At 43.2% G+C, this 16,748-nt stretch overlaps 1 protein-coding gene across 1 annotated transcript in view; it reads left to right on the top strand.

Annotated features, from left to right (window-relative positions):
• LOC147736943 (scavenger receptor cysteine-rich domain-containing protein DMBT1-like) overlaps window positions 1–16,748 on the top strand; it is a 533,293-nt gene that overhangs the window by 101,814 nt on the left and 414,731 nt on the right. The window contains exon 4 of the mRNA XM_086922344.1: window positions 9,800–10,114. Coding sequence (XP_086778470.1) covers window positions 9,800–10,114 — 315 coding nt within the window. The remainder of the gene's footprint in view (window positions 1–9,799; window positions 10,115–16,748) is intronic.

Here is a 16,748-nt window from a genome sequence, read left to right as displayed (position 1 = left end):
AATTTCATTAAGTGACTTTATTAGCTCCAGTTCCTATTCTGATGATTTGGACTTTGAGACTGTTAATAACATAATGTCTGATCTAGAAAGGTCTGCTGCATTCTCTAACAATGAAAACCTAGAGGGTTCATCAGACTATGAACACCTTTATTGAAACAACCACTATGGTCATCATTTCCTGCATGAATCTGCTACACCTACAAATGTATTTATGTATAACCAATGGGAACATTGTCCTACACTACCAAGGGGTAGGTCAAAAACATTTGCAAATAAGTTTCCATATTTTTCAGGGTACAATACATCCAATCCAGAAACGTTTTACTTCAAAAATATAAACAAAACAGGAACAAAAAATATGTTAACTAATAAAAACAGATTTATTCTGCAGCCTTTATAGCCCAACTGTCTAGACAAGGGTTCGACTTTTGGAAAGACACAATTGACACAACATCTGTCTGGGTTCAAAAGATTGGGTGGGGAAGCTTTGTTTAGAGCCTGTATCATCCCACAGCAAATAATGTTTTTGAATAACACTGTCCAACGAAAATCTTGCTTTGGTTTAGCCAAGATCAAAGACATGAACACCCCTTCTGTACCAACATCTGCAAGCAATAGCACTACACAGGGAGCGGTCACAGTAGACACAATACTACAAAACAACAGATCAGATCCTGAATGGGAAAAATGGTTTCACTGGTCCACAGACACAAACATCTGTCAAGAATGATTCCTAAATAGAATATAGGGTTTTGCTATCAATAGGCCAGACGCACGTTATGTTCAGTGACAGCATCCAGGGGTAGTAACAACATACAGTGTAGGACAATTGTGCCTTGGCCGGTTACAGACATCTACACTCAAGGATGTGAAACAACACTTATCTTTACTTAAAGAAGGCGCAGACCTTAGGGATTTCTTGCTAGGTCCAAGTTAACCGCTCCAAAAATGTTTCATATATGCCGGCATCTATGCTGCTTATAATTAAATATGGAAGTTTACACAACAGAAGCTGCAGAAAGAATATGTGATATTGATTGTATTAATTCAAAGAAATCTCTTGCTATGGTCGACAATATGTAAACGACTCTGTCATCAGAATATATTCTCTGGGCAACATTGCATCCTCTGCTATAGACATACTGGAACAAGATTTGATCATGCTGCAACAAGGCCAGTCTCAGTTGCGTTCTATTATGTTATTAGGCTGGATGCTGCAATCCTTGCGTGCTTGCTGTGTGCCTTGGCATTTTATCAACACGTCGTCTCTGTTTACCGAATACAATCTCACTGATAAACAGATCAAACTGGCACAAAGGGGAGCAAAGTATGAAATGAAATAAATTTGTACTTGTAAAGCGCACTTATACCCCAACCGGGGTTTCCTGGCGCTGTACGCAGACCGCTGTGGAACCCTTCCTGGATTTTTCCTTTGAAATGTCCACTCCTGGGCACCACCAAGGTGAAGTCAGGCATCCCAGCGCTGTTGGGGCCGTTGTGGAGATTAAGCAAGCTATTGCCCAGAGTTGCAGAGTGGGACCCATGATTAGAATAGGCACTGAGGCAAGAATTATCAGGTCCGAGGAAATTGAGCCCAAGACCCGCCGAGGCAGGAATTGAACCCTGGTCCCGGGCCAAACCTCTGCATCAGGGTCTGCGGCTCTAACCATTGAGCCACATTTCTCCACAGTATACAGTGCTGAGTATTGAAAAACTGGAAATATTGACATTTACAGTAGCAGAAAAGCCAGCTACAGAATGGATAATTTATGGCAAAATAACTCTGCCTGTCACAGCTTTCAATTTTCAGTATTGCCTCAAACAAATGCAAGCAGGCAAATATGAAAGGTTGGGTAAAGAATATATCAAGACTTTGGAATTTCCCTAACACACAGATTTATTTATGTATTTATTAAAACACTTATAAAGCGCGAACGACGGCCCTTGGGCATCTCGGCGCTGAAGTCTCTGCAGTGTTTAACCAACAAGGGGAGCTAGAGTTTATTGATTAAAAAGCCAGGTCTTAAGTTGCTTGCGAAAAGACCAGAGCGAGGTACTCGTTTTAATCGAGTGTGGCAGGGTGTTCCAAAGTTTCGGTGCGGCTACAAGGAATCTTCTGTCTCCCCACGTGACAGATTTGGTGCGTGGTACCACCAGTTCATGTGAGCTGGATGAACGTAGCGTTCTGGAGGGACAGTAGGGGATGAGATTTTGCATGAAAAATGCAGGTCCGACATTGTGTATAGCCTTATATACTAAGCAGAGGGACTTGAATTTGATTCTCTTTCTTACCGGCAACCAGTGCAGCTGTCTTATGATTGCTGACACCGATTGGTGTTTGGGAATGCGCCCAAGGAGCCTGGCAGCTGCGTTTTGAATAATTTGCATTTTTTGTAACACTCTCTCTTGGGCACCCAAAAACAGAGCATTACAGTAGTCTAATGTAGACAAAACCAGGGAGCTCACCAAGGTTTTGCCGGCATTCTCGGGTGGAAAAGGCAAAAAAAAATTTATGAGCCGTAGTTTGTGGAAAGCTGAAGAGGAGATCTGGTTTGCGTGGGGTAGAAAATTGAGGCGATTGTCAAACATGACTCCTAAATTCCTCACCTTGTATACCAGATGTATTGGAGTGGGGGGAGTGAATTGTTTCTAAGCATTATACACTGTGAAAATGCGCTGAGCGGTTCACTCATATGTGCAGACATTTTTATCACACAGGGTTTAAATGGTTCAGTGACAAACTTGTCCTGCCACCTGCAAGGTTCACCAGCTGCTGTGATTAATCCAACGTTTGGCCAACTTTCAAATGGGAGTACCTCATGTTGAATGATCAGGGTTGCTGTGGCATGTTACCAGGAATCCCATATCTGGTAACGGCTATCTCCGGGGTTACTTGCTGTATGCAAGTATTGTTCCCCCAAATAGACACAGCCAGGGAGTTGCCTCTATTGCCTTCAATAAATGTTTCTTTTATGTGTTTTGATACTTTAAGCAGGCTGAAAGCCATGCTTTTGAAACAAACCGTGCCTTTGCCCTCGGCCAAAGAAACCTATGATTTACAAATTGCAAGGACTTCGGCTGAGATACAGGCTCTGTTACGTACAAACTGCGCTATACACTTTGTAGAAATGATGAGATGTATCTTAAACATGTCTGATACAAGCGGTATTGTACATGTATTTAAGACCATATGTTCAGGAGTTTTAACACCTTTTCAAGCAGTCCTCGGAATAATTCCAAACTTTGTGCACTTGGTGTTTGGTGGTCTGCCCTTAATTCTAGCACTCGTTGCAGGAATCCTGTTTTTATTCCTACTACTACGCTATGGCAAGCCAATCCACCGGTGTCACTCCCAGCAACTTGTATAAAGCTCTCTTAGAAAGGAATTGTCCTGAGCGCATAGTGCAACGTTAGAGCATACATCATCTAATAGAATTAAATACAACATGGTTCCCTGTCATTCAGACCAATTTGGGAAGATTGCATCTTACCTGTTCTACGCTGCCTGTTTTGTGGTGAAGAATGCTTGCTAGAGATCTGTCTAACACTCCCATCAGTCATGCCAACGGATATCAATATCCCGCTGGACCCGATAACGGCCATTGCTGATGACGGCATTCATTGAGATCTCACAGACACAACATGCTACCGCTGGGGTACGAGATGGATCAACAGGCACACAGGTAACAACGGACGCAAACGTTGCTGTAGCATCCAATGCTGAAGGCGATGCTTCACATCTATGTGCTGTTAATCTTCTAAACAAGGTATTCCAACTGTCACTGACATCAGTAGATAATCTTTTGTCTATAGAAATAGAGGATTTCATGTTTTCACCAGACCCATACACTGACTTTGATTCGTCTCGCAGTGTACCGGGAATGCTATGAATTTGGCCTTCATATTTTCGTAACACAAAAACAAACCTTGGAACTTTTTTTATATTGACTTTTTTTCTAAATTTGAAAATACATTCCAATTTAATCTGCTTACAGTAGAACTATTCATATAGAACAAACTTCTTTGAAAACTTCCAGAAACACATAGTAACCTTATTTACCACAAATTCATTTAAGTACCATGACATGAAATGGCTTTGGTTTTTGAATAATTGTCAACCATTTTTGTCATATTTATATGTTTATGTTATTTCATTTAGCATTAACTGTCATATTATGCTTAGAATGAAACACTGCTTTACTATTTACAGAACCTTTGCATTCCATGTTTAGCAAACATTTTTTAAGGCTTTTTAATATGCTTTTACAAATGTTTTTAGCAACATGTGGTACTCAGGTTTTAAATGTTTAGCATTTATTGTTTAGCATTTAGTACTAACATTCATTCATAAGTGAAGTGGGTGTTGTATTCTGCCTTAGGTGCCTGTATATAGGTTTTCCTGAATTAATCCTTATATAGGCACAATTCGCATTGCCCTTATTTAGGCATAGGATCCTAGTTTTTTTTAGGCATTAGCCTTGCTATCCAAATACAGGCATGGTCACCTACATCTGTCCACCCCAACGTCACAATGAGTTCTTAGAAACCAGACCCTTAAGCCATTGGGAGTTTCCCTAGCCTAGGAATATTGATTACTCCAAGAACTCATTTATTATGCATGAACCGCTATCCCTTAAGGTTTCATTTATGACGTCTTCCTCGGCCCGACTTTACATCAATGCAAACATTACAAAGCACCTTCCAGGTATAAATATACCTTTCCTTGCCACGGCAAGTATGGCAAGTACGGAGGAGATCACGACTTTAGAGGAGTTTTTTCCCAGCCTGAGGCACTGACAAGAGACGCTGTCATTCCTGCTTGCAGAGAATCCAGCTTCCAGTGGTCTGACTCCCTTTGCCTGGTGTTAGGGTTCGAGAACCGGAAAGAGATTCCTAGCTCTCTCATTCTCAGGTATGAAGCTGACTAGAACCTAGAGGGACTCTTGGCATACCGAACTATAGCATACAATACTATAGAATACAGCACCTACCTTGTACTACACTTAGGTTAGGTACACTGTGGTAGAATTAGTTAGAGAAGCATCATACGAGTATTCACTTTTTAGCTAGTGTTATTTATTTATAAGTATATGAATATGTGTTATAGCTAAAAGACAATGCTTTTGCAGTATTATTTCTTTCTCCTGCTTACACTATACATAATATATTTCGCATACTGTCTTACTATTGTAACAGCTCATATCTCTTACACGAGAAACAAGACTGTTCAATAAATCCTTTTATTGAAACGCCTGTCTACTATTTCTGTGTAACTGAAGAAACTAAGCATGCACGATTAGCTGAGTGAAACTGTTATCTATTGTTTCCACAATTCTGAGACATGTTCCGATTCTGAAAGGGAAACAAAGTTGTCATGTTTATGCCGTTACCAGAAACAACTCCCTTCTTGTTTACAAGGAGTTCCTAGGGACCTCTGAGTTAACTGGTATAAAGTGAATTAAGTTAATTATACTCGATAGGGGCATACTTAACTCAGTCCTATGCCAAACCTATATTGTATATTATTCCAATGTGCAGACCTTTTAGGGAAATAGGAACTACACTACAGTAAGATGCCCACTCTCCCACTGCGGAACACCGCACTATTGCTATTGTTGTGGAATGCCACACTCTCATGTTGTAGGATGCCACATTCTCACTTTATGAGGTCTTTATGGGATGCTGCACTCTCACATTATGGTATGCTGCACTCTTAATATCATTGTAGGATGCTACACTCTTACTATCTTTGTGGGGTGCCACACTCTCGCATAGTGGAACCTGAACTCTTGTTATCATTGTAAAATACCACACTCTCACATTGTAGGATGCTGCATTCTTACTATCAGTCTGGGATGCCACAGTCTCACACTGTGGGATGTTGGACTCTTAATATCATAATTGGATACTGAACTCTTACTATCATTGTGTGATGCTGCATTCTCACAATGTGGGATACCACCCTCACATTGTGGGATGCTGCACTATTAATATCATTGTGGGATGCTGCACTATTAGTATCATTTGTGGGATGTCGCACTCTTACTATCATTGTGGGATGCTTCACTATTAATATGATTGTGGGATGTCGCACTCTTACTATCATTGTGGGATGTCGTGCTCTTACTATCATTGTGGGATTCCGCACTCTTACTATCATTGTGGAATGCCGCACTGATATTATTATTGTGGGACCCTACACACTCACATTGTGGGATTTGGTACTCTTACTATCATTGTCGGATGTCACACTCTTACTACCATTGTAGGATACCACACTCTTAATATCATTGTAGAATTCCACGCCCTTTCTATCATTGTGGGTTGCTGCACTCTCACTATCATTGTAGATGCCGCATTCTCACTATCATTTCAAATGCCACACTCTCACTATAATTTCAGATGCCACACAATCACAATCATTGTGGGATGCTGCACTCTTACTATCATTCTGGGATGCTGCACTCTCACATATGGGATGTCGCACTCTTACTATCATTGTGGGATGTCGTGCTCTTACTATCATTGTGGGATTCCGCACTCTTACTATCATTGTGGAATGCCGCACTGATATTATTATTGTGGGACCCTACACTCTCACATTGTGGGATGCCGCACTCTTAATATCATTGTTGGATGCTGCACTTTTATTCTCATTGTGGGATGCCGCAATCTCATAATGTGGAACACCACACTCTTGCTATCACTGTGGAATGCCACAATCTCTCATTGTAGGATGCCACATTTTTACTATCATTCTGGGATGCTGCACTCTCACATTGTGGGATGCTGCACTCTTAATATCATTATGGGCTGCTGTATTCTCACTCTCATTGTGGTGCCCCACATTCTTACATTGTACAATGCCGCACTCTTAGTATCATTGTGAGATATTGCACTATTAATATAATTGTGGGATGTCGAACTCTTACTAACATTGTGGGATCTTCCACTCTCACATTGTGGGATGCCACACTCATACTATCATTGTGGGATTCCACACTCTCACATTGAGGGATGCTGCACTCTTATATCATTGTAGGATGCCACACTCTCACTATTGTTGCAGATACCGCATACAGACTATCCCTTCAGATGCCACATTCTCACTTGCATTTTTAGATGCTGCACTATCACAATCACTGTGGGATGGCGCACTCTTGCTATCATTCTGGGATGCTGCACTCTTGCTATCATTCTGGGATGCTGCACTCTCACATTGTGGGAAGCCACACTCTTACAATCATTTTGGGATGCTGCACTTCTAAAACCATTGTAGATTTCTGCACTCTTCCTATAGTTAGTAAATGCCATCATTTCAGATGCCACACTCTCACTATCATTGTGGGATGCCGTACTCCTAATATCATTGTTGGACACAACCCTCTCATATTGTGGAATTTCGTCCTCTTACTATCATTGTGGGATATCACACTCTGACATTGTTGGATGCCACACTCCTAATATCACTGTGGGTTACTGCACTATTCTGATGGTGTAGGAGAGATCCAACAAAGTGAATTGAAGTGGGCGAAAGCTACTAGAAAAAAATTGTACTCTATTTGTGAAACCCTGGAAGCAAAAATTGACCAAGAAATCATTGTGTACTGATGAAGGGAAGAATGTCCTAAAAAATCTGGGAAATGAAAAATCCAGACAGATAGATATGGAGTATCTGAAGCAAAAAAAGTCTGTACAATTTATGATAAAAACCTGGAGTAATGATAATTCATACCCATACTTAGATACCGTCCCCGATCATAGGATGAGATTAGAATTATTAAAAGTAAGAATAGGTATTAATCCCGCCCGTACAAATGAGAAAGTAAAAAATATGCTAATGGACGATTATGGTAAATGTACTTGTGGACTAGATTTAAAATGTACTAGTGTTTATTTTGTAATGGATTGCCCAAAATTGATATCAGTATGGTGCTTGATTTTAAGGCCACTCTTTTTAAAATATAGAACAAGTACAAGGTTGCAAGCAATCGAGCTACCTATGGATATGCTGACTTTAGAGAGTGCAATTGCCTTGGCAAAATGTATACAATTAGCCAATAGATTTCTTTTGGAACAATGATTCAAAATTGGTTGGTCCAGGGGTGTCAAATTGATAAAAATAGAATGTTTGTAATCATCTTTTTATTGTAATTTTTAAGTACTTCACCGTGATTTATAATGTGTTATTACAAAAATATGTTTTTATGAGAATATTATGAAATTGGTTTTTAGGTCTCTATGAAATTTAATAATTGTATTTTTATTTTGTGATAAGATGACTATGTAGTTTAAAGGCCAAATGGTCAAAATAAACTTATTTTTGATTGATTGATTGACTATTCTGATCATTGTAGGACTCTTAAAATTATTGTGGGATGCTGCACTCCGACTATAATTGTGGAATGCTGCACTCTTACTATAATTGTGGGATGCCGCACTATTACTAAGAATTGTGGGATGCTGCACTCTGACTAGCATTGTGGACGCCACACTCTCACTATCATTGTGGGATGCTGCAATCCTACTATAATTGTGGGATGCTGCACTCTGACTATCATTGTGGGATGCTGCACTCTCACTATCATTGTGGGATGCTGCACTCCTACTATAATTGTGGGATGCCGCACTATTACTAAGAATTGTGGGATGCAGCACTCGCACTATCATTGTGGGATGCTGCACTCCTACTATAATTGTGGGATGCTGCACTCTTACTATCATTGTGGACGCCGCACTCTCACTATCATTGTGGAATGTTGCACTCTTACTATCATTGTGGGGTGCGGCACTCTCACTATCATTGTCGACGCCGCACTCTCACTATCATTGTGGAATGTTGCACTCTTACTATCATTGTGGGGTGCGGCACTCTCACTATCATTGTGGGATGCTGCACTCTCACTATCATTGTGGACGCCACACTCTCACTATCATTGTGGAATGTTGCACTCTTATAATCATTGTGGGGTACGGCACTCTCACTATCATTGTGGGATGCTGCACTCTCACTATCATTGTGCGGTGCGGCACTCTCACTATCATTGTGGGATGTTGCACTCTCACTATCATTGTGGGACGCCGCACTCTTACTATCATTGTGGGGTGCTGGCACTCTTACTATCATTGTGGGGTGCTGGCACTTTCAGTATCATTGTGGGGTGCCACACTCCTATTATATTGTGGGATGCCGCTCTCTTACTATTTAGATTAGGGGTTGGTAGAATTAGCATAATCACGTTACACAAATCTCCGCAAAACGGTAAAAACGCAGAATTGCTTGTTCACGATGCTTTTTTACTGTTAGCAATTGCTGCTAGCGTGCTTCGGGGGAAATATCTCGAAAACATGCATTTGAGAACGCAAACAAGCAAAATATTCAGAGAAAGTCACGGAATGCAGAATTTTGGGCAATTTCGCATTCTCTGCGGAACGCGAAATTACCCAAATTCCGCAAATTCCGCGAATGGAACGGAATTTACCACCCAGGCTAATTTAGATACAATTCAACTGAGCTTGAATAGAATGCACATTTTATGACCTTTTACCTGCTCTTCCTGTTCTAATTACCCATCTGTTTACAATGAACCACAAAGTGAATGGGCTAATGTTAATTTTTTTGACATTTTTATTGATATATTTGCATTGTAAATGTAGTGTTTTTATTGATGATTTGCAATGATTTTTATTAATCTTGCACAAATAAAGAACCTTGAACCTTTAAGACAAGCATAAAATGTTAACACATTACCTGTTTTGTAACTGTTGCTTGATATGTCATCTGCACATGTATTTCCAGGTCCTGATGAGGTCCGGCTGGTTAACGGCACATCTGTCTGTTCTGGGAGAGTGGAGGTCAAACACATTGGAGTTTGGGGGACCGTGTGTGATGATTCCTGGGACCTGAAGGATGCTTCAGTTGTCTGCAGACAGCTCGGATGCATTTCAGTGAAAGAATATGAGTACAATTCAACATTTGGAAGAAGTTCTCTGCCTGTGGGGATGAGCAATGTTCAATGCACAGGAGATGAGGCTGCTCTATGGCAGTGTCCACAACAAGGCTGGGAGCACAATACCTGTCCTACAGGAAGAGATGCTGGGGTGGCCTGCACAGGTAAGGATTGGATCCAAGTGAAATAAAGTTATCTTTGCTCAAATAAGGGAGTGAACGGACAGTGCAAGCACATGTCTCGGGCAAGATGCAAAGTGAAATATTACAACAAACAATATAGGCCCACATGCATCAAAGCAAAAACCGGTCGCATGGTAATTTGCAAAAACTTTGAAAAATGCCCTAAAGTGCATTTTCAAAGTTCCATTTTACACACACACATGCCCTTGGGACATGTGTGTGTGCAAGATGTACTCATATGCAGATTTCAGGGGTGCAACAGGGTGTCCTTTTTACACCCTGGCACCCTTGAAATTGCATTCTCAATTTGCGATTCTCTAATTGATAATCGCAAATTCAGAATGTCTGCCCGTTCATTCCTTTGGGCCTTGTGAAGATCTTAAAACTTTTAATCAATTACCTAGGGTGGAAAGCGACGGTGACACAAATGTGTTCGATAAAGCCATTTCTGATTTTGATCGTTATTTTTCTACTAAGGTCTGTATAGGTATTTCTAGATATACATTATTCCAGAGGAAACAGCTAATTGATGAGTCTGTAGACAACTATGTATCTGCTCTTAAGACATGGTCTCTTGATTGTAAGTTCGGTACTTTGCAAGAAGAATTAATTTGAGACCAGGTTGTCATGCTTGTTAATAATTCAACTATCTGAGAAAGATTGTGGATTATTGGTGATCATGATTTAGAAAGTATTTTAGCGATTGTAAGGAAGTCAGAAATGTCTTCTAGGAGTGCTAAACAAGTTAAAGAGGATTATATTAACACAAATAAGGAATTGATTGCTAAAGTCAATTCTAAACATGATGTGAAAATGGAAGATTCTAAAAATAAGAAACAAATTAATTCCTACAAAAGTAAAGTTGAGGTCAACACAAATAATTTGAAATGTTATAGATGCAATAGCAAGTCACATCTTGGCAATTATAAACGTTGTCCTGCAATCAAGCAGAAATGTGCTAATTGTGGCCTCTTGGGACATTTTTCTACAGCATGTAGAAGAAATAAAAATAACAAAGTTAAAAGCATTGAACAGAATAGTGACAGTGAGGAAGAGGACATCAACACATGTTGTAGTGATAGTAGTTCTTTTGTCCTCAACATTAAGGATGCTCCTTTCTTAATTTAGATAATTCCTCCATAAAAAAAACAGTTTGTAATATGATTATTGGAGGTGTGAGTACCCAAATGTACGCTGACTCTGAGTCACGTTACTCTACTGTTAATGAAAATGTGTGGCAGTCTCAATTTTCTAAAAGGATAGGTCATAGTTTTGAAATTCTTGATATCAATCCAGAGAGTTATTCTGGAGAAAGGATTGAGATTCTTGTTTTTAGATCTTTAGGGGTCCATTAGGATGCGGTGCTGGCGGGGTGGAAATGCCTTTTTCCGCCCGCGAGCAGCGGTACTCATGTCCGCCATATTAGTATTGCAAAACATAGGTCAGTTCCCGTCTGCCACGGAGCGACGCGCACCGCTATCAAAGTGCGCCCGCCACCGCAGCAGTGGTTGCCAATGGAGATTCACCGCCATGCGGAATGATGTCCACCCGCACCACAAATTAGGATGGCACAAACAAGCAGACCCACCGCAGAGGACAGACGTGGCGTGATAGCAGAAACCGGGTCCACGCCACCCGGTCACGACCGCCATGGACCCAGCTCTACCTGTGTTTCCGGTGCTGTACCTGCTACAGCACTACCATCTCATGGGCCGCCGCCGACGCCGCGGCAGGTACGCAAATACACAAATACAACACACATTACACAGGCTGACACAGGGTCCAAAACCATAACAGACACCCTGCAGGGGGCAACCACACATCCACAAGGGCACCCACACATGACCTACCTGCCACCATGTAACCCCACTGCATCCTGGACACACATCGACTGTGAACTTGCAGCAACGTCCCGGTCCTGGTCAGGTCACTGCAGCGGTCAACTCATGTGCACAATGCACAAGTCAGGGCCAGTCTAAGGCATGGGAAGGGCACAAAGACCACAAGGACACACCTCCCCCAACCACACATTAACATACCTCATCAAGTCACAGACCAGGTACCTATCCTGTGCACCCCCATGCACAGCAACAAGCAACAAGCACAGCAATAAGCAAGCACAATACACACCCTGCACCACACAACAAACAAACAGGCAAACAGCCACTGCAGGAGTGGCTGACAAGGAACACACAACACCAGTGCCTCACACATTGAAGGCTGCCAATACTTGCCAGCACATACACACACAAACAAACACACACCCTGGGTGTAGCCATAAACAGAACACACCCACAGGGATGCCTGAACAGATGCCTACCCAAAAACCACACACAAACACTACAGGAACATAAACAGAACCACGTCAGAAACCGACATACCCTGTCAGCCAAACTGTGGAAAGGCAATGGGAGCACAGGCACAACTCATCACACAGGAACAAAACACACACAACATACCACAAATCACACAAGAAGAGCACCAGCACAGAACAACACTGCTACATGAAACCAACCACAGATGCATATGAAATCAAAAATTAACAAACACCACAGTACATCGGGGGATGCATATCAGGCACTGCCAAGGCCACATACACACAGCACTGTATGCACAACAAGCAGTGTGTTCACAACAAGTAGAACAGTCACACACAGACATGAATGACACAACTCAACACTCACAACAGCAATCAGCACAGCACAAACACATCAGCACACCCAGGAAGTGAAGCAATACCACAGCCAACACACATACATCTAACACAACAACAAGAGATGCACCACTCTGGGACACAAGAGCAGAACCATCTTGACCAGAGCACTGGGCAGCACACACAGCTGAAGTGCACATGAGCAATCCTCACTGATTAATAGCATAAGCACACCACACATAAACCATTGGGGCAATGTCCAGAGTTTAACATATGCCCTGGCCCAAGAACTGCACCACAAAGCACAGTGTCACAAATGAAGTGATGGGGAGTCACACACACATGCAAACCAAGGAGACAGCTGACATCAAAGTGAACTCACTTGCTTGTCAGTAGTAGACATGGAAGGGGTGTACCATACACAAAAAGAGGGAGTGCAGACCCACAATGGGTAGCCATAAGCAGCACATATAGGGGATGACATCACACCACACACAGCATGCCACACAGGAGAAAAAAAGGCACCAGATGCATGCAATGCATGAGTAACACAACCACAATGGCAGTGTGGAGCAGCAGGGCCACACAGTCCACACAAACACACTCAAGACACATTGATGATCAAACAAGTACAACACTGATGTGCATGTCACACACTTTGCACAGTCATAAGTGACCAAAACAACAAGGAGGAGTCAGAGAGAACAGCACGGACACACCAACGCACTGCACAGTGCACAACAGACAACTCACAAATGTGCAAACAACCATATCCACAGGGCACAACAATACAAACAACAGGCACATAACTCCTGGGTAACACATGTGTCTTTCACAATCCAGGGGCACACACCCATCCACACCCACTTCAAAGTCACACCCTTCACACTGCACACCTCTTGACTACCCAAGAGCACACATCTCATGTAGGCCATGGGACCAGGACTAAGGGCCAATGCAGGATGACCATACACATACACAGCTGGGCACACATAAAGTAATAACACGCATACATCATGACAGTGCCCAGCCTGCATGCAAACCTGTGCACAGCATCACACCCTGTGCTGGCAGTGTCCCCCAAACTGACATCTGAACAATGTAGCCAACAATAGAAAATTGCAAAAAACACAGCTGATGGACAGAATGCAGAACAATGTCTTACATTCACCCCAGTGCACAGATCTGGGCCTAAATCCATCGTTTTTTTGCATTCCACACCACCCTAGGTCAGACAATGGCTATATGCAAATCAGCCTTGACCCTGTGCCTCATGGGAACAGTCCAGCCCGAACTACCAAGCCATGTCTTTCCTAGACCGGAATCAAGCATCCAAGGACCGGTTTCTGGCTATCAGCCTTCTTCAGCCTGGATAGCTTGACTCCAGTGATGTGGAGAGCCTGGGACACACGTCTGAGCATAACCAGCCCACTCGGGTGAAAATTGCAAAAAACACAGTTGATGGACAGAATGCAGAACAATATCTTACATTCACCCCAGTGCACAGATCTGGGCCTAAATCCATCGTTTTTTTGCATTCCACACCACCCTAGGTCAGACAATGGCTATATGCAAATCAGCCTTGACCCTGTGCCTCATGGGAACAGTCCAGCCCGAACTACCAAGCCATGTCTTTCCTAGACCGGAATCAAGCATCCAAGGACCGGTTTCTGGCTATCAGCCTTCTTCAGCCTGGATAGCTTTACTCCAGTGATGTGGAGAGCCTGGGACACACGGCTGAGCATAACCAGCCCACTCGGGTGAAAATTGCAAAAAACACAGTTGATGGACAGAATGCAGAACAATATCTTACATTCACCCCAGTACACAGATCTGGGCCTAAATCCATCGTTTTTTGCACTCCACACCACCCTAGGTCAGACAATGGCTATATGCAAATCAGCCTTGACCCTGTGCCTCATGGGAACAGTCCAGCCCGAACTACCAAGCCATGTCTTTCCTAGACCGGAATCAAGCATCCAAGGACCGGTTTCTGGCTATCAGCCTTCTTCAGCCTGGATAGCTTGACTCCAGTGATTTGGAGAGCCTGGGACTCACGTCTGAGCATACCCAGCCCACTGGGGGTGAAAATTGCAAAAAACACAGTTGATGGACATAATGCAGAACAATATCTTACATTCACCCCGGTACACAGATCTGGGCCTAAAACCATTGTTTTTTTGCACTCCACACCACCCTTGGTCAGACAATGGCTATATGCAAATCAGCCTTGACCCTGTGCCTCATGGGAACAGTCCAGCCCGAACTACCAAGCCATGTCTTTCCTAGACTGGAATCAAGCATCCAAGGACCGGTTTCTGGCTATCAGCCTTCTTCAGCCTGGATAGCTTGACTCCAGTGATGTGGAGAGCCTGGGACGAACGTCTGAGCATAACCAGCCCACTCGGGTGAAAATTGCAAAAAACACAGTTGATGGACAGAATGCAGAACAATGTCTTACATTCACCCCAGTGCACAGATCTGGGCCTAAATCCATCGTTTTTTTGCATTCCACACCACCCTAGGTCAGACAATGGCTATATGCAAATCAGCCTTGACCCTGTGCCTCATGGGAACAGTCCAGCCCGAACTACCAAGCCACGTCTTTCCTAGACCGGAATCAAGCATCCAAGGACCGGTTTCTGGCTATCAGCCTTCTTCAGCCTGGATAGCTTGACTCCAGTGATGTGGAGAGCCTGGGACACACGTCTGAGCATAACCAGACCACTCGGGTGAAAATTGCAAAAAACACAGTTGATGGACAGAATGCAGAACAATATCTTACATTCACCCCAGTACACAGATCTGGGCCTAAATCCATCGTTTTTTTGCACTCCACACCACCCTAGGTCAGACAATGGCTATATGCAAATCAGCCTTGACCCTGTGCCTCATGGGAACAGTCCAGCCCGAACTACCAAGCCATGTCTTTCCTAGACCGGAATCAAGCATCCAAGGACCGGTTTCTGGCTATCAGCCTTCTTCAGCCTGGATAGCATGACTCCAGTGATTTGGAGAGCCTGGGACTCACGTCTGAGCATACCCAGCCCACTGGGGGTGAAAATTGCAAAAAACACAGTTGATGGACATAATGCAGAACAATATCTTACATTCACCCCGGTACACAGATCTGGGCCTAAAACCATTGTTTTTTTGCACTCCACACCACCCTTGGTCAGACAATGGCTATATGCAAATCAGCCTTGACCCTGTGCCTCATGGGAACAGTCCAGCCCGAACTACCAAGCCATGTCTTTCCTAGACTGGAATCAAGCATCCAAGGACCGGTTTCTGGCTATCAGCCTTCTTCAGCCTGGATAGCTTGACTCCAGTGATGTGGAGAGCCTGGGACTCACGTCTGAGCATACCCAGCCCACTCGGGGTGAAAATTGCAAAAAACACAGTTGATGGACAGAATGCAGAACAATGTCTTACATTAACCCCGGTACACAGATCTGGGCCTCAATCCATAGTTGTTTTTGCACTCCACACCACCCTAGGTCAGACAATGGCTATATGCAAATCAGCCTTGACCCTGTGCCTCATGGGAACAGTCCAGCCCGAACTACCAAGCCATGTCTTTCCTAGACCGGAATCAAGCATCCAAGGACCGGTTTCTGGCTATCAGCCTTCTTCAGCCTGGATAGCTTGACTCCAGTGATGTGGAGAGCCTTGGACTCACGTCTGAGCATACCCAGCCCACTCAGGGTGAAAATTGCAAAAAACACAGTTGATGGACAGAATGCAGAACAATGTCTTACATTCACCCCAGTACACAGATCTGGGCCTAAATCCATCGTTTTTTTGTACTCCACACCACCCTACGTCAGACAATGCCTATATGCAAATCAGCCTTGACCCTGTGCTTCATGGGAACAGTCCAGCCCGAACTACCAAGCCATGTCTTTCCTAGACCGGAATCAAGCATCCAAGGACCGGTTTCTGGCTATCAGCCTTCTTCAG

The sequence above is a fragment of the Lissotriton vulgaris genome, chromosome 1_1, assembly GCF_964263255.1.
Source record: "Lissotriton vulgaris chromosome 1_1, aLisVul1.2, whole genome shotgun sequence".
NCBI classification, from domain to species: domain Eukaryota; kingdom Metazoa; phylum Chordata; class Amphibia; order Caudata; family Salamandridae; genus Lissotriton; species Lissotriton vulgaris.
This window is presented reverse-complemented; position numbering and strand designations above follow the sequence as displayed.